Here is a 19,133-nt window from a genome sequence, read left to right as displayed (position 1 = left end):
GAGAGGGATGGGGAGACCCAGCAGCTGCAGACGGCGCCTGGCCGGACTCCTGGTTTCCCTCCGGTTTTGGGCCCTGTCTGCCAAGCGGTTGCCGTGGCGCTGGGTGTGGGCCATCGAGAGTTTGGTGCGATGGATAGCGCTGTGCTATGGAGATGGCCACTCCAGCTGTGTCTCTGTGTCCAGTCCGGCGGGTAATGTGTCAAATCCGGCGGATAATAATAATTAATAATAAAACTAGGCCGGGTCTCCGTCCCAGGAGGTTGGCCCCAGCTAGAGCAAGTCCCTGGCCAAGATGAGAGTCCCTGGAGGAGAAGGGGACCGGGCCATGTGGAGAGATGCCCCCAAACAGGGGGACGCTCCTGAGGGGCAGAGCAGCAGGTAAACCCACCCTTGCGAGGGAGCAGAAAAAGCAGGGCTCGCAGAGGCGAGACCCTCTCTGGGAGGGGAGTTTGCAGCTTGCCAAGGGCACGTTCACCAGGAGGAGGGGACCATGTTAGGGGCCACAGGAGACTCTGAAGCCTGGGAGATGCAGAAGGAAAGTAACTGGGTCTGCCTCGTGCTCTCAGCAGGTCATTCTGTGATGAAATGCGAGCGAGGGGAGGAGCCTTCCCGTCCCAGGGCATGCAGCGACACAGCGGAAGAGGGGGCCCTGCGAAGCTGCTTCACAGGTGAGGGATCAGACCTCCTCCGGAAATGCCCGGGTGTCGGCCCTGCCCGCCCCAGCCAGCGGAAATGAGTTCACAGCTTTCTGGGGAAGGGCTGCATTTACACACGATGCTTTGAGCTTTCGTGGCTGATGCAGACAGGGCAGAAAAGGAACGAACCTGATGTTCCATAAACACTTCAGGTCCCGAGCTGCAGATTTTTACCTCTTCGCTGTCACATCTTGGTTCTTTTACTGATTTCTACATCCCGGCCTCGGCTTTCAAATGCCATTCAAATACTTTGTTCCCCTAGTGCTTGTTGAATTTTTTGCTACGAATTCAGCACCTCTTAGGTTAATCTGTCACTCTCAAATCCAGTCTCCATTTCTTCAAATGGATTTATTATTCTCTGAACAGTCTGTGCCTGTAATTTTCGGGCTATTGGCTGTTTGCAAACTGTTTGTTTTGATTATTTGTTATTCATTATTAGTGCTTCTTATAGCACTGTGTGGTTAGGCAAATTAAGACACATTATATTGTGTGTGCTTCCTGATTGGGAGAACAGCCAATAAGAAATCAGGAATAGCACATGATTAATGTCACGCTGCCTGGTATGGATTTTCCTACTCAACCTTTTCAGCTGACATTTTTGAACAATTTTGGAATTTTGTGAACATTTTTACAAAGAGGTGGCAGTCATCTTAATCTTCGCAAGTAAACAGTAGCGTGGCCCTGTGACTCATCACAAACGGATGTGACCCGACAGCATTTTTAAAAGAAAATCTGTATTTCATCAATGCCACCTAGTGTCAAAATCATAAAGACAATCACGTGAGCAACTTTATCTGTAACCAGCCAATTCTAATACATCATGGAAAGGGTGGAAGCAGCATGTGCAGTGGGAGTTGGATCTCCGGGATTCTGTTCCCAGCTTTCTGTCACTAACCTATTGTGTGACCTCTGCCAAGTCACTTGATCTCAGCATGCCTCAGTGAGCTCTCTATAAAACAGGTATACCAGTACTGCTTACCTACCTATCGCACAGCACGGGGCTGGGGGATTAATTAATGCCAGTAAATGCTTTGAGATCCTAACATGAAGGCACTAGAAAAACTTACCATATTGTTGGCATGGTGACTTCCTGCACAAGTTCAAAATCTTGTAAACCTTGTGTCTCTAGAACGGATGTGGCACAAGGTGACTATTACCAGGGCTGCTGTAGGACATACATCCGTGGGATCACATCGGGAATCGGAAAGCGTTGATACGAAGAGTTTTACCCTCCCTTGCAATAATATTCTGAACTCTCTTCTCTGTGTTGTAGATGATGGCTCTGGGAATGACAATGAGAACCTTCATGAGAACTTTAACATCAAATCAGAACCACCTGACCCCTTATCAGAGAAATCTGAAGAGAATCTCTCCATGTTTTCAGACTGGAGAAACTCCTACAAGACCCAGTGCACACCACAAAGGCAGCAGATGTACCATGCAGGAGCCAAGCATAAGAACGTAATTATAAAATTGGAGCCAGCTGAGTCCTCATCAGAAAAGTCTGAAGAAGATCTTTCCAAATCTTCAGACATCTACAGGATCCAGTGCAAACCAGAAAGGCAGCAGGTGAACCCTGCAGGAGCAGAGAACGGGAACCTTGCTGTAAAATTAGAATCACCCAAACTCTCATCGGAAAAGTCCAAAGACGCTGTTCTCGAGTCTTCAGATTGGGACAGCCTCTTGGGGATCCCGTGCAAATCAGGAAAGCAGCCGGTGAGCCTCATTGGAGCTACCCAAGAGAATGCCACTATAAAAATGGAGGTACCAAACCGATTGTCAGAAACATGCCAAGAGAAGGTCGCCCTGAGCTCAGACTGGGGGAATGTCTGCAGGATCCCTCACAAATCGCTGAGGAGCACAATAGAGGCAGAACAATCCAGCTTTGGTGACATGGAGAATTTTGCACTTCTCCAAGAACACCTGAAGAGAGAAATGCCGTACATGTGCATGGAATACGAAGATAACTTTGCAGATAAGGTTGGCCTGGAACCGCACCAGGGAAAGCAGCCGTTGGAGGCGCCATTTAATTGGACTGGTTGTGGCAACAGCTTTGGTCCAATGTCCCTTCTCATGACTCATCAGACAACCCACATGGGAATGAGGCCATACATCTGCACTGAATGCAAGAAGGGCTTCAATCACAAACAAGACCTGATACGCCATTACCGTATCCACACGGGAGAGAGGCCCTATCAGTGCACCGAGTGCGGGAGAAGCTTCATCCAGAAGACGCACCTGATAACACACTTCCGAATCCACACGGGTGAGAGGCCGTTCCCATGCACCGAGTGTGGGAAAAACTTCAGGAAGAAAACCCACCTGATGCGGCACCAGAGGACTCACTCGGGGACACGGCCGTTTCCCTGCTCCGTGTGCCAGAAGAACTTCAGCCACAAGCAAGACCTCGCCAGGCACCAGCGGATCCACACAGAGGAACGGCCGTTCACGTGCACCGTGTGTGGGAAAAACTTCGGCTGGAAGAAGAATCTCATCACCCACCAGCGGATCCACACGGGGGAGCGGCCGTTCACCTGCGCCAAGTGTGGGAAGAGCTTCAGCTGGAAGAAATATCTCATCACGCACCAAAAGACCCATGAGGAGAAGAGGCAGTACAGCTGCGCTCACTGCAACAGGAGCTTTTGCCAGAAGTCCGTGCTCACCGTGCACCAGAAGACTCACCTCGAGCGGCGATCCTACACCTGTGCCGTATGCCAGAGGAGCTTCGGCCACAAGCAGGATCTCATCCGGCACCACAGGATCCACACCGGAGAGAGACCCTTCGCCTGCAGTGAATGCGGGAAGCGCTTCAGCCAGAAGACTCACCTTGTCACCCACTTCAGGATCCACACGGGCGAGAGGCCGTTCCTGTGCAGCGAATGTGGGAAAGGGTTCAGCAAGAAAACCCACCTGATGAGGCACCAGCAAATCCACACTGGGGAGCGGCCCTTCAGGTGCACCCAGTGCGAGAAAGGCTTCAGCTGTAAGAAGAACCTCCTCACCCACCAGCTGGTCCACTCGGGGGACGTGACCATCTACGCCTGCACCGAATGTGAGAAGAGCTTCACCTGGAAGAAGAACCTCATCACCCACCAGAAGATCCACGCGGGAAAGAAGCCCTTTGTCTGCACCGAGTGCGGGAAGAGCTTCAGCCAGAAAACCCACCTGAACACCCACCAGCGCATCCACACCGGAGAGCGGCCCTTCGCCTGTGCCCAGTGCGGGAAGGCCTTCAGCCAGAAGTCCATCCTCCTCACGCACCAGAAGACCCACCTGGGGAGCCGGCCCTATGCCTGCACGGAGTGCGAGAAGAGATTCAGGCACAAGCAGGACCTGAAGAGACACTTGAGGATCCACACCGGAGAGAGGCCCTACACCTGCACCGAGTGCGGCAAGAGCTTCAACCAGAGAACGCACCTGATAACGCACTACCGGATCCACACCGGGGAGCGGCCCTTCCCCTGCGACCTCTGCGGGAAGCGCTTCAGCAAGAAAACACACCTCATGCGGCACCAGAGAGTCCACGCAGCGGTAAATCCACACAGGCGCATGCTCAACGTGGGAGCCATCTCCATGGGGAGCCAGATTTCAGTCTCGGTTGGAAGTCCGGTTTCACTCGGGGATGCACGGAAGGAGGAGACCATCTACATTTACCAGCGGTGAAAGAGCAGCAGCACTAGACGCCTGCCCAGAGGAGCTGAGCAAGGAAGGTGCAAGGCAGACGCGTACTGTAAAATAACCACTAGGAATCCACACACGGCTGATGTGAGAGAAGCTTCAAGAGCACTGAAAACACATCACTAGTGCAGGGCCACATGCCTGGACCCGCAGCTCCAGTCTAACCATCCAGCTCACATTAACCTCCCGTTCACACCAGCAAATACACAGCGCACAGTCCAGGTCTGTTTATCAGCATGTTCCTCACAACTGGGCATTTCGAAGGTCCCCAGACAGACATTCACGGGAATCGATGGGGACGGACAGACGCTTCACTACGAGGTCCTGCTTCACTCGACTCTGCAGATCGGAACCAGGAGAGCGACGACAGAACTGCACCGAATGTGTGAAAAGCCGCTGTTGCTGTTTACGTGTAAATTTCAGATGGGATCATTGCAGGAATTAACAAACCACAAAGACTGCACCGCCTTGTACAGTAACCTTTGAAAACTTAACAAATGGGGGGACACAAACGTCCAGCGAGTAGAACGTTTTCAAAGGAGTAAAGCCTGTGATTCTATTTCTTCCTTCGCTGCTGACCAGTGGCAGGTGCGGTGGATCAGTGATGCTAACTTCATGCTACAGTGGCCATGGAGGATGGGGAAAGAAACACATTTCAGACGGTTCTGACTCAGCTGACAACGCAGCCGAGCTAATAGTGCTGGTGAGGGACCATGTCTTGTCTGTTCTGCAGAGTGGTCAGCTGAATTCTGGCCACAGAGGCTGCGTGGTTGGTGCTGATTACACTGAATGAGACAGGATGTTAGCTCATATGGTGCTTGTGGGAACCCCCCCTGGGATTCTGTCTGTGGCAGTGGCCCCTCCCTGGACCACAGAAAGACGATTATGGCCCTGGGGAGGGTGCTCTTGCTGTATTAGGGCCCTGGGAGATGCATCCCTGCCCCACAGGAGGGAGATCGTCGTCTTACAGTGGGTGGACTGGAGGGCCGCAAAGATGCTGTCTGAAGAATCTAAAGGAGTAAAAGATTCAGGGGTTAATTTTTCTCCTGCTGGAGAAGATGAGGCTTGCAAGGTGACCTGATTAAGATTTTCATGTTTCTGAAAGGGCTCTGTCAAGTCACCTTTTTCACACTCATTCAGGGGAGGCCTGGTGTGAAAATGTAGAGCCTCCGAGTGAATAGAGAACATGGGTTTGATGTATTTTGTGCAAAGATAATATACGCAGGAAAGACGTTCCTGAGAAGATGGCCACAGCGAGCTCAGAAAATGCCTGCCTTGGTTTCTAAAGCAGGAAAGAACGGAGGGGCAGAGTGACAGGGCAGGAAGTGGAATATGAAACCTCTTGTTCGGATGGCAGTCCCTTTCTGTCGCTACATGCTGTGACAATCACAGGAAGAGCAGAGAAGCAGAGCGCTTCACTTCGTGTTTCACGTACCACATGGAACCTGCAGCATCAGTGGCTGGAATCTGCTGCTAATTGTAAATGGAGCGAATTTGATCTGGAACAACCCAATGATGAAGAATCAGTGTTAAATGGCCCACCCCAGCCACCACCCTTGGTGTTTTGACGGGTCCTACGTGACCTCTGCGTCACACTCTAGGTAAAGTCGCATAGCAGTGTATGCGGCTACAGTCTCGGACGTACAGTACAGTGCAGTGTGTGTATTTTCATTTTGTAAATAAAAATAGCTCCTGTACAAACCAATGTGTCTCCGTGGTGAGATTAAAGTAATACCTGCTATCAGTCACACCTCAGCACAGCAGTGAGGGCTGAGTGCTGTAAGGGGCTGGAAGCCTTCAGCTCCCACTGACGTCACTGGCCGTGGAGAGCAGACAGCACTGAAAAAACAGGCCCTAGCGGCACTGTATACACTTGCGAACTGCTGTATTCTGACTCTTCGTAAACTGCCTGTTTGCAAGTGGGAGGCGCTGGGCTGGTGATCAGACACTGCCTGGCAGCTTCCAGGTAAGGCAGTTTGGGTTGCGGGTCTGGGGAGATTTCTACCAACATCTGAACCATTGCACCACCATTAGACAGCGTGGGGATGACGCACCTGGGCCCTGTCTACACTAGCACTCCCACTGCTGCTGCCAAGACTCCCACTGGCATCAGATGACATTGGATCAGGCCCCCCTGATGGGTAGCTATGGCAGATCATGGAGGTGATAATGTTAGAGGGGGCAAACTCGGGGCAAGATTCTCCACCCAGCCTCCCATCTATGCGGGGACTTCGATGTTCAGCCGCCTCCCCCACAGGCATAGACCTGGGGCAGGAATCTGAACATTTGCTTGAACATGGGGGGCTGATATGGGGATGCAGATGGAGACTTCCCCCTCTGGGCTTGTTCAGTCTGCAGAAGAGAAGAATGAGGGGGGATTTGATAGCAGCCTTTAACTACCTGAAAGGGGGTTCCAGGGAGGATGGGGCTAGGCTGTTCTCAATGGTGGCAGATGACAGAACAAGGAGCAACGGTCTCAAGTTGCAGGGCGGGAGGTCTAGGTTGGACATTAGGAAAAAGTTTTTCCCTAGGAGGGTGGTGAAGCACTGGAATGGGTTACCTAGGGAGGTGGTGGAATCTCCATCTTTAGAGGTTTTTAAGGCCTGGCTTGACAAAGCCCTGGCTGGGATGATTTAGCTGAGGTTAGTCCTGCTCTGAGCAGGTGGTTGGACTAGATACCTCTTGAGCTCCCTTCCAACTCTATGATTCTATGACACAGATGGAGACTTCCCCCTCTGAGAAGACGAATGACTAGTTAACACGCGTGGTACAGAGTGAGTTAGACACTGTGACACAACCAGCAAAGGAGTCATGGTCCACTATCACTTTAGCTTCTAAAAGTAAACGAGTATTTTAATTGCAACAGAGACAAAATGTCTATCCCCCGCCCATAAACATGCATAACCCTCACTATGGCACCTGGCACCCAGTCATTGAGGAAACAAAACTCCCCGGGTCTTTAAATACTCCAACGCCCTGTCAAAGTCTCTTAAGGGCTTGGACTTTTCTGAGGTTTCTTTCTCCCTGTCTTGTACTTTCTCCAGGAGGTTAAAATATCAGTAATAAAAACATACATGCTTAAAATAGTCCTGCACCACCGGGGTGATACGATGGCCTCCCACAGTCACATCTCGCCCCCAGAACAGAGTTTGTAATTCTAAAACCAGTACAGCAAAGAATATTGAGGTAAGGCTTTTAAACAAGCTGGGGGAGGGAGGAGCTGCATTTCTGTCTCACCCCGAGACGTGTGCTCTGGGTGTAAGCGACCACAGGACATGACACAACAGTGCAAGATCAAGCCCAATACGCAGCACAGTGGCGGGGCAAGGTGAGGCCTGAATGTCAGCCTGACTCGGGATTAGCAAGGGGGGCTGGTGCCATTATTTCAGTACGTTGACTCATTTCACGTGACTGCTCTGATTTTAGGCAGGGCTCTGCTCTGCAGACAGGGTGCGAGGGAACAGAGTCAGCCAGGGGAACGTTACACTTCCCGAGGGTTTTATTCATGGGTTCTGGCTACGGTTACGCTCCAGGCACTATCCTGTACATGAGTGTCTTCAGGTGGCATTGATAGTACGGCGTATAAAGAACAACCACCTTCGTATTTAACACGGGAGTCACTCGTCTGGGGCATCGATTGAAACCAAAGGCAACAGCTACGCACAGACTCAGGCTGTGGTGCAAAGCAAGGAACAATCCCATCTGCTGGACATTTTCAAGCCTTTAACGTTATTGGTGTTGGCATGGCAGGTCAGGGCGAGGGGGCAGAGCCCAGACATACGATGGCCGGGTTACCACTTTTGTGCGACTCGACTGCTACAGCCCCAGCTCAGACGATACGTTAGGTGATACAACCGCTGTGGCCTGCAGCGCCAGAGCCTCTCGCACTCCGCCTCAGACAGAGCAGTGCACGTTGTGTTCCCCTGCCAAGCGGCAAACAAGGGAAGACATGGTAGCGGTACCTCCTTCCCCGTCAGCTACGTCCTGCGTCGTGTCCGCTCTTGCACTCCTGGCCCACCCAAAACTCCCGCCAACTTCCGGCGTGCGCCAGAAACGCAGACCCCAGTCTATGGTGTCCCAGGGGCAAAGTCCGCCCTGGATGCCCGGGTGCGGCAGAAGGCAGAGTGTGGTTCACTAGTGTTAGATAGTCGTGCTCCTGCTGCAAACGCTCTCATGTGCCCGTGCTCAGCTCCCCCCCAGCCTACAGGAGTTCTGTCTTCACAGCCTGTGCGCGCTGATGGCCTCTGTCCCCCTTGTGGAGCCGCTGGTGCTCGAGGAGGTGCTGCTTCTGGGTGAAGCGCTTCCCACACCTGGGGCATTGGTAGGGCCGCCCCCCGGTGTGGGTCCTTTTGTGGATGTTAAGGGACGACCCCCAGCTGAAGCTCTTCCCGCACTCACTGCATACAAAGTGTCCCTCGGCTGCACGCGTCCTGTGGTTTAACCTCTGAGCAACCTTACCCTTGCAGCTTTGCCCTGGTCCAGCAGGGGCACTGAACGACCGCTGCCCTCTCCCCTTCCCGGGGCTGTCTGTGGCCTTCCAGGAGCCTCACTCACCAGGGCCCTCCGCCACCAATTTTGCTCCCACAGGCATTTTCTGGTTCCCCGTCACCATACACGGGTTTGCGAAATTCCTTCTTCTTTCAGGACACTGGAAAATATTTTCCTTTTCTGGTGGCACCTCCAGGCCTTCTGGTGTCTGTGTGTGGCACCCGTGATGCTTCTCGCGCTTGATGCTGTTCACAGGCAGAACGTCTGTGATATTAAAGAAAGAGAGATCCAGACATTATTGCACATACTGGTAACAAAGGACAGCCCCAGTGTTAAGAAACATTCGATTGACAACCAAGTCACAGGAATAAGTTGTTCCAGCAGCAAAAATACAGTGAACACAGCCCTGAGTTCTGGTTCAAGATCAGTCCGTGTTACAGCACTTACTCTTCTGAATATTGACTGGAGCGGGGAAATGGCCCAAACTGTCACAAATCCCCTGGTTTTATTCCAGCTAACATCTCACACTGCCTCGTTACTAACCCAGGGTTCCCTGGGATCTGGGGTAAAGGGAAATGCGGACACGTTTCCGGAAGGCTTGGATAATGGAAGGGGTTTGTAAGGCAATCTGGAGCATTGTGCTCCAGGTCGCTGGTTCTCTGCAGTCCAAGCAGGGCATGGGACTAGCTGTTATGTGGAAGCTGTTTGACAGCCTGGGTGAAAGGAGCTGAGGTTTCAGGCTAGTTCCTGTTGGACAAGTCTCCACAACGCAGAAACCAGCCCCCAGCTGGCATGGCCTGGCCCTTGTTGGGAGTCTCAGCACAGAGACCAAGGACCAGCTAAGCCATCCCGACTGAATTACAATCTCGCTGCTAGAGATGATCCTGCCAAGACCCGGCGTTGGAGGCAGACTAGGGTGAGCTTGCAGTGGTGCCGTGCTCATCTGTGCATGAAGAAAGGGACCTTCGCTCTCCAAGGCCCTGCTCCAGCCCCTTTCATCAGCCCCAAACCCAGTCAGGAAAGGAAATGGACCTTCGGCAGCCCCCATTCATGCTCCTGTTTCCTTACGTCACCTTTGGGCAAACGCCTGCTCTCACTTGCTTAGACCCCGACTCCAGAGGGGTAGCTCCAGTGACAGGGACTCAGCGGTTTTCATTTTGCTGAAGTTGGCTAATTTGGAAAACACAAACGAGTTTCCCCCAGAGTCCCCTTTAAATGGCATGTGCGGAACTTTTCCTTTCAAATGCCTTTAAAAAATTCATAAGGGTCTTTTGAGCAGACCAAAGGCATCGGCACCAGCCATGTTCAGACCCATGTTCAGGGATGATATAGCTGAGGTTAGTCCTGCTTTGAGCAGGGGGTTGGACTAGATACCTCCTGAGGTCCCTTCCAACTCTAATATTCTATGATTCTATGATTCTTTCTTCCTCCTCCACTTCCAGGCCCACAGGCTTGCCCTGCTGTCTCTTTAGTCTCAGCTTCGCTGCTGGTGGTACAGGGAAACGCCCCGTGCAGGAGCTAGGGAGTAATGTGCATATGAGCGCCCCCAGTCCAGGCATGAAAGGGACGTTATTTTCTGGTGCAATTGACAGGAAAAAAGGCAACTGATCATCAGCCAAACTGGCCCCACAGACAAGGTGGTTTCAGTGCTCACAGCAAACACACATTCAGAACAGAGCAGCCTGGTTTGTCTATAATCTCATGCGGTTACGGGGATTTCAGGCGCCCTGGAGCAAAGCACATGCAAAGCGCTCTGCTGGAAATCGGGTTTTCAGGAGGACCGTGCCCCTTTGACACTGATGTACCTGAGAGCAGCCGGCAGCACCCAGATCTGAACGGACCCCTGGTCTCTCACAACTGCCTCTCCTGATTAAACGTGGCAAACAGCCTCTCGGCCCAGGCAGGAGGCTTTTCACAATAACAAAACGATCAGCTCCGAGTTGTAAATTATGGGAACTGCAAACTGTAGGAAGCCCCCAGACTAGATTTTGTTAGTTACGATTGTGAGGGTTTGAAAACGAGCCTCAGCCAATCATGACCCCACAGCCTGACATGCTTGTCTGGAATATTTTGAGCACGACTGAGCATTGTCTGTTTTAAATGAGTCCACACACAGAGAGAGGGCTAAGGAGCTCCGTGTCCATGGAATTACTGAGCCTGGAACACTTTCCAAGAGCCCCTTTGGCTGGGCTGTGCGGCGCTTCCCCAGGGCTCTGGTGCATCATAAAATGACTCAGAGGCTGACCCGGGCAGCGGAAGCACATGGGTGGAGAGCCATGATTAATGGCAGGCGGCTGGCGGGCTCGGTGCAGGCCATTAGCCGTGGGGCGAACATGGCTCTGCCGGGTTGGCTTGGTGCAGGCAGCGTCTCAGCGGCTGTCCCTCACCTGTGCAGATGGTTTTCGGTATTTCCTTCTCTTTGGAGTCCCTTTGATGCAGGAAGCCCAGCTCCACCCTTGTTACTGGGATGCTAGGATCCCGGGCTGGAGGACCTGGTAAGAAGGGAAGAGGTCATTGAAATGGTATAATGAGGCTGCCCTGTGTGTGTGTGGGCGGGGGGACAGAAGTCCCCAGAAACAGCAGCACCGGCGTGAGCCAGCTGCACCAGGGGCAGAATTCTGGGACCGTCAGGCCAGCAACTGTTTGATTCCAGAAGGAGCCAACACGAGTGACCCAGTGTCTTTCCGAACGGGTGCAGAGCGGTAACACAACAACACTATCACACCGACGGTAACACAACAACACTATCAGGCCGACGGGCCCGTCCCACCAACGGGCTGTGACGACGTGGGGATATTCTTGGGGTTGTCTCTGCGTGCTGGGTGTGCGCCTCAGTTTCCCCATGTTACGCATGTGTCGGTGATGGGACCCGGGTGTGTGATCAGTGCAGATACCACTGGAGGGCGGACGGGCCTCCCCCAGCCACACGTGCGCAGACCTGGCCAGGACCCCCCGCCCGCCTGGGTCAACCAGCTGCGACAGGCTGTGGCAAGTGGAGACCAAGAGTGGCCACCTTGCCCGGGAAAGAGACAAAGGTCTGGGGATGGGCAAGGGGACAGCTCTGGGGGGGCGATGGGCTGGAAGAGACCGGGGGGGGGGAGGGATGGGCAGACTCCAAGTCTAGAGTCCGGACTGGCTTCACCGAGTGGTTCCAGAGCCCAGGGCACCCAGCCTCCGGTCATCTCCCCCTCACGCCCCTGCAGCTCTGAAATGACCCCCACTCACCACCCCACACACACACACACACACAGACCCCCACCTCCTCCCCTCAGGAGCTACACAAGGGGCAAAACAACGTGTGACCCGGCCTGCCGGGCAAGAGCTGGTGGGGGGAGGAGGGGAAGGGTGGCACCCTACGCCCATAGGGAGGTGTCATGGCCCATGGAAACGACAGGGCTCATCCCTCAGTGTGTCACCTGGACCTGAGTGCAAAGCCTCGGCACAGGTTTGTACAGCACCAAGCACACGGACAGCACCGTGTCACCCTCACGCCGGCACTGCCGGATTCCTGGGGCCAGACGGGGGCTGCTCTGTGACAACTCACGACACTACGGGCAGATGCGGGGCCTGTCACAGACCCAGGGCTTGCTGCACCTCTGCCCCTGCGGCGTCTTCTGCAGGGACACCCCCTCTAGGTCTCAGCCCTCCAGTCAGCACCTCTCTAAGGCAGGACCCATGTCCCCCTCCCTGCAGACCAGGAATTTCGGCTTGCAGCCCCGCCCCCCCTTGCAATTCACTGTGATTATCCTCAGTCCAGTGCCGGCTCCCTGCTCTCCCCGGGTCTGGCGGTGATTGCTCGCACCCTGCAGACAGTTCTTTAGGACAGAGGCACTGCAGAGAGCGTCCTGCTGGGGTCTCCATCGCTGGGTGTTTGGAAATCACCATCGGAAAGGCTCGGGAGTTTTTTTTTTTTAAAAGAGATGCTCTCGGTCAGCAGGAATTGTTCTGAGCAAGTCCTCTGGCCTGCGTTATCCGGGAGGTCAGACTACCTGGTCACCCACAATCCTCTTTGAATGTAGTTACCCATATGGCCCGGTCACTATCGTATCTGAGACTCCCAAACAAGCAGCCCGGAAAAGCGAGGCGGGATTATTCCCACCACATGGAGAACTAAGGCACAGAGATCAAATCACTTCCCCAGGGTCACACAAGACGTGCATAGCAAAGCACTGTGCCTTCACCCACCACAAGACCATGCTTCCTCTCTGCCTCTAGGCTATCATGTGGCAGTGAGTTCCACAGGTTAGTTATGCACTATAGAAACGTTTCCTTTTATTCCCTTTCAGTTTCATTGGGGGTCCCTCGTTCACCTCTCTTGGGGAAGCGTGAGTGGGAGTCACTTTCTCTGGCCCAGTCACTATTTTGTGTGTCTCTATCACAGCCCCACTTCTTTGACTCATCTGTAAACAAGTCTAAGCTTTCCAGCCGCTCTAGGCCGCCATTTTCATGGCCCATCTTTGGAGTCCCATCTACTTCAGCTTCTCTCTTTTTTGCTATCCCACTTAACCCCCGTTTTCTCAGCCATCTCTGCTGGCCCACCTTTTCCTCCTCCTGGGTGTTTGTTCCCATCGCCCGAATCCTCATGTCAATGCCACTTGCAATTCAACCTGTTGCTCCCACCACTTCTAACTTGCTCCCTCTCCTGGATACGCCCTCAGTATTACAGGCCCATGTCCGTGACCAGCTCAACATGGAGTCCCCTAAGCCAACAGTCACCAACAGCGTAAGCAAACGCAATCCCTGCCTCCCCCCAGGGCAATTCCCAGACATTCTGCACCTAAGCAAAACCTGCCCCTGCTCGGCTGCTTTTCTTACCCCGGTTTTGTAAAGGCGTCCTTGTCTTTCCACAGTTGACGATATCGGGGGCGAAAGAGGCTGCAGCCTTATAGCAGGAGCGGCTAGTTTACAGTTCAAGCCAGGTCACTTACCGAATGATTTGCTCCACATCCCTACAGCGCAGGGTTTCTACTCTGCTTTCCCGCAGTTACCGAGTGAAGTAAAGTGTCCGGAGTCTCCGCTGTCCAGCACCCGTTTTCCCTATTTCACTTTCAATCCATGGCCCAGGCACAGGTCCACAGGCACCTCTGTTTGGCCACCTGCACACAAATGCAACCAGCATTGTCCTACCTGGGCAAGCCCCTGGAGCATTTCACCTGCCCTGTAGCCCTGGAGCTGGGCAGCTGGTTTCCTCTTCTCTTGCCCCAATTTTGATCAAGAGGCAACTGGTCTCTCTGCCCCCTTTCCAAGGGAACGGGACCGACCCTTCTTTCAACCCACATGGCGCTTTCTTCCTCTTTGCACAGACGACAACAAAAGTTTCCGAGGGGAGGGCAGATTGCAAGAAGGCTTGGGAACCAGAATTAAACCCCCCCAGGAACAGGAGTGGCTCCACTCTGCAAGCCAGAGAACCCGACTGAGGAGAGCAAAGCACCCGTCCTGCCTGGGCAATGCAGAAATCACACAACAACAGACGCAATATTACACACACACGCACACACGTCTATGCAGACAAACACCCCGACAGACTGCTGGAGACAGGAATCGGTCCAGGAAAAGAGAGAGAGGAAATACCTTTCGTCTGTGAGGCTAAAGACTCGGTGGCAGGGCCTGGGCTCAGTCACTTGTTTCCCGGCTGAGAATTCAGCCCTGCCCTTGCCTGGCACGGGCTCCAGCACGAGGACTGGCTGGGGTCCCCGGCAATCCAAAGGCCAGCACAATTCAGGGTTTGCTCAGCAAAAACAAGAAAAAGAAAAAAAGCCAGAGCTGAGGGTAGGGGGAAGGCAGCTGCCATTGGCTCCTCTGCTCAGATGGCCCACGCCCTCCTATGGCAGCGGGGACGGTGGGGAGGTGAGGGGGGGCTGACATCTCTGAGGAAGGGCCTTTGTTCTCAGGGCCTGATACAGAGCCAGTGGGTTCACCACAGCTGCGGCTCTGGAAGGGAAGTGGTCCGAATTAACCACAGCCACTGCAGGGCAAACAGGCTGTGCATGGAGAAGAGCGCCCAGCCCTGCCGGTGCCGGCTCTGGATGTCAGCGTCTGCCCGGAGATGCGGCTGGGGCCCTGATTGTTGTTTGGCGTGTTGTACCCAGCGTACAGCACCGAGCACATCGGCACTGTGCACAGCTGCAGTCCAGCGACGACGTGTCATGCTGCAGCGCCGTGAGTGGCTGAAATGTCCAGGCCTCGAGCGACGAGGAGGGGAGGAAGCATCTTTTATTGCGCCAGCTTCTGTTGGCGGGAGAGAGACGCTTTCAAGCTGCGTAAGCTCCTCTGGCTCAAAACCAGAAGTTGGTGCATGAGAAGACGTGACCTCCCCCACCGTGTCGCTCTCCTGTCCTGGGGCCCACACGGCTGCCACACCACGGCAGGCCACAGCTCTCGACTGGCAGCTGCCCGTAATGCCAGAACAAAGCACCGGGCCGGAAGCTGAAGCTGGCACACCAGGAGCACCTGCGGCCCGCTCTGCGTTCCTGTTCGCTTTCCTCTCCCTTCAGCCTCCGTGGGTGCATCTACACAGCGAGCAGCACCCCACACCCAAGGGGGTCTGGGCTCGCCGGCAGGCCGAGCTCGCGGGGCTGGCCCTGCGGCACTACAAATCGCCCAGCAGACGCGGGGCTCTGAGCCCTAGGGAGGCGTGGTGGCCTCCAGAGACCGAGCTCCAGCCCCAGCCCAACGTCTGCGTGGCTACTTGTAGCGCCATACACGAGCTCCATCTCTCCACCCAGGCTCCGAGACTCGCTGTGTGGATGCACCCCGGCCGCGGCCCTCCAGAGTAGCCTGTTTCTTGCCACGTCTTCCCAGCTTGTGGTGTCGGTCTTGAAAGTTTTCCAGTCCCTTGGCAACGTCCTTAAACTTGAGCCCAGGTCAGCCCCAAGGCAATGGGGCCTCCACCCAGTCTCCCTCCATCCAGGAGATCCGTTGGAACGCATCCAGCTGGGGCAGGTGTCCGAGCCAAGTGTTTAAAACGATGATGAAACGTGATCATTTCGCGTTCTCCAGTACGTGGGGGCCAGGAACGGTGCTGTCCCGGTGGCTGTGTACAACAGGGTGAAGACAGCAGGTGGGGACGCTTCTCTCAGGCCTGCTAGGGGCCGCCCAGGTCTCGCTCCAGACAGCTTGTGGTGCTGAGCTGGGACGTCCAGCCCCGGCCCCACGCAAGGTGGAGCAAGTTAAATGACCCCAGCAACACACAGACCAGACCAGACGGGAGCTCCTGGGCCACCAGTGGCTCTTCCCTGTGTCTCCTGCAGCTCTTTGCAGCGGTGCTATGAAAACACTGCGTGAGCTAATTAGTAACCACGCTAAGTTACTAGCCAATTAGGAGGCTCTGACTGTCATTAACCAGCTGTAGCTGAGAAGATGATCATTCTTCTGCTGTGAGATTCGAGCTAAATAGATAGTTCCCGGCCATGCAGCATAAATATGAACAGCTACAACCAACTCACACCACTGGGCTCCTCGGGGCAATGCCGAGGGCTAATGTGGCTGCCCCCATCTCCCTTCTCGAGGCCACGCCTTCCTCTAGAAATGTCTCACGTCCCCTTGGTGCAGACATGGGGCTGCCCCCCACAGGGAGCGACCGTTCACCCGGGGGGGGGAGGTGACACTAGGCACTAAATCCTTCCTAGGCACCTAGACGCAGCCTGGTTTTTATGCCGAGGAGCAACACCACGGGTGCTCGGCCCCTCCGAAAAGCAGGCCTGGCAGAGGCTGGGAGCAGGGGAGGAGGGGGAGGGCAGCGAGGGCTCCCAGAGGAGATCGCTCCGCTCAGTACGAACGAGGCTGATGCAGAAGGCTCAAGCCAGAGACACACCGTGCTGAGCGCAATGTGGGCAGGGCTCAGGGAAGCGTTCCGGCACCTCCAACGGCCCATCCCAGGGCACCGCGTCAGGCAGGCCCCGGGCGCCCTCCAGCGGGGCTGGGGGCAGGAAGGCAAATGTTACCAGTTGATCAGGAGAGCAGCAGCCCCGAGCAGCAATGGCAGAACTATCACAGGTGCAGCCCCCTTCCCCGCAGAGAACGCTGGTGCCCCCCCGGCACTTGCAAACCCTCCTCGCTAACGCAGGAACCTTCCTGGACCTGCCACATGGCAGAGGAGTTCTCTCCCACTCACACCCCTCCACTCAGCGCGGCAAACACCAGCGCCGGCCTTCTGCGCCCCGTTCCCAGGCCTGCCTCGCAGTAGCCGGACGCCCTGGTTCCCCTTCCAGATGCTGCCACATGGGCTGGTCCCCTCTGGCCCGTCTGCCCCCATTTGCCTCCCGCTCCTGCTCAGCCTGCGGAAGCTTCTGAGCGGGCAGCATCCCAAATAGGGTCCCACTGAAGCTGGGTCCAGGGAATGACTGCGCATGGATTACTCACTGGGGTTAGAGACGGAAAAGCCCAGTCAGTCCCATTGTGTCCCTCTGCCCAGCACCCAGTGCAGGTGTTCCCGGCCGCGTATCAGGCCACATGCCCATCCCTCACTGTCATGCCTCCTGGCAGCAGCAGCAGCGTCTGGGAGCTGCGTCAACCACGCTGTATATGCAGCACCTGACACAAGAACCCTGCACCATCACCATGCGAGCCGTGTCGTTCCAGGACAGCAGGTGCCGCCTCTCATGGGTGCAACATTGGGATGCTGCCTCGGATCCTCGTCCTCCGAGAACCACGAGCTGGCACAGGGACCTGGGGGGGGGAGGGACAATGGTCACAGAACTGGGCAGTCCCCAGGCTGATGGGCCAGCTCTCCACGGCTCACATACAAACCAGACAGTGCGTGGTCCTAGAGGCCCTGCCACTCCCCGTGTCTGTACAGCACCTGGCCCAACGGGAGCCCAGCCCAGCGGGTCTCAGGGGCTGCCACCCTAGCCGTGTCCAGCCAGGCTGCAACAGTGCTGTCCTTTGACAGAAGGGTCCGACCTGAGCAGGGCAGCCTGCAGCCCTTCTCCCAGCCACTGCCAGGTGTCTCAGCCGGGGAATCACCAGCTGAGGCACCAGCTGAACCCGCTGGGCTTTGAGGCTTGCTCCCCTGGCGGCAGGAAGAGGCGAGGGGCTCTGGGGAGGTGGCGGCATCGCACGATGCTGCAGGCAGCTATTATCCTCAACCACAACCCACTGCCCGATTGCTCTGTTCTTGGGTAGCCTTCACCTGCAGAGCCGCCCCCACGCACTGCATTCTGGGAGACAGCCAGCACGGCCCGGCCTCTGTTCTATCCGGGGGGGGGGGGGGGCAGTCCACCTCCCAGCAGCCCCTGGGGCGAGGGGAGACTGGCCGTCCATCCCCCCAATGTAACTGGGTCTAACACACCCGGCGGCACAGCAATAATCCACCCTGTCCCGTCAACGTGCAGAACCCCCCGCCTGCGAACGGCGTGCTCGGCTCAGCTGGCCCGGATGGGCTGCGGCACATGGGCTGAAAGACCAGCCCAATGGTACTGAAAACTGGCAGCGTGCTGAGCTGGCCTAGGCTGCCTTGCCACGCCTCCCTCCAGGCAGGCAGGATCTCAGAACCCAGGGTTAGGACCAATCTTATTTAACGCCTTCCTGGTCTGGCAGATGAAATAAACCACATGCGAATGAAGCGTGTAGGTGCCAGTAAGAACATGGGAACGGCCACACTGGGTCAGACCCATGGTCCATCCCGCCCAGGATCCTGTCTTCCCACAGTGGCCACTGCCAGGTGCTGCAGAGGGAATGAACAGAACAGGGAATCAAGTGATCCATCCCGTCGGCCATTCCCAGCCTCTGGCAAACGGAAGCTAGGAAAACCCAGACCATGGGCCTGCACCCCTGCCCAGCCTGGCTAATAGTCATTGCTGGACCTGTCCTCCAGGAACGTCCCTAGTTCTTCTTTGAACCCCGTTATGGCTTTGGGCTTTACAACATCCACTGGCAGAGTTCCACAGCTCGATTGTGCGTGGTGTGACGCAGGCCTGCCTTGTATGTGGTTCAAACCTGCCGCCTATTCATTTCAGTTGGTGACCCCCAGTTCTTGTGTTACAAGGAGTAAACACCACTCCCGTATTCACTTTCTCCACACCAGTCATGGTTTTATAGACCTCTGTCATATGCCCCCTTAGTCATCTCTTTTCCAAGCTAAAAGCCCCACTCTTTTTACTCTCTCCTCACATGGAAGCTGTTCCTGTACCCCTAGTAATTTTTGTTGCCCTTTTCCAATTCCAATGTATCTTTGCTGAGATGGGGTGCCCAGATCTGCACGCAGTGTTCAAGGTGCAGGCACACCATGGATTTACATACAGGCACTGTGGTATTTTCTGTCTTGTTATCGAT

At 55.1% G+C, this 19,133-nt stretch overlaps 1 protein-coding gene across 1 annotated transcript in view; it reads left to right on the top strand.

The window, feature by feature from the left end:
• The window catches only part of LOC137147326 (zinc finger protein 850-like), a 37,495-nt gene extending 31,140 nt beyond the window's left edge, over nucleotides 1–6,355 (top strand). Inside the window, exons 7-8 of the mRNA XM_067539341.1 lie at nucleotides 567–668; nucleotides 1,969–6,355. Coding sequence (XP_067395442.1) covers nucleotides 567–668; nucleotides 1,969–4,358 — 2,492 coding nt within the window. The 3' untranslated portion in view covers nucleotides 4,359–6,355. The remainder of the gene's footprint in view (nucleotides 1–566; nucleotides 669–1,968) is intronic.
• Nucleotides 6,356–19,133: the final 12,778 nt, after the last annotated feature.

The sequence above is a fragment of the Emydura macquarii genome, unplaced genomic scaffold (assembly GCF_026122565.2).
Source record: "Emydura macquarii macquarii isolate MOO-44397 ecotype Brisbane River unplaced genomic scaffold, CSIRO-AGI_Emac_v2 contig_532, whole genome shotgun sequence".
Taxonomy (NCBI): domain Eukaryota; kingdom Metazoa; phylum Chordata; order Testudines; family Chelidae; genus Emydura; species Emydura macquarii.
Note: the sequence above shows the minus strand (reverse complement) of the source record. Positions and strands in the feature narration are given on the sequence as shown.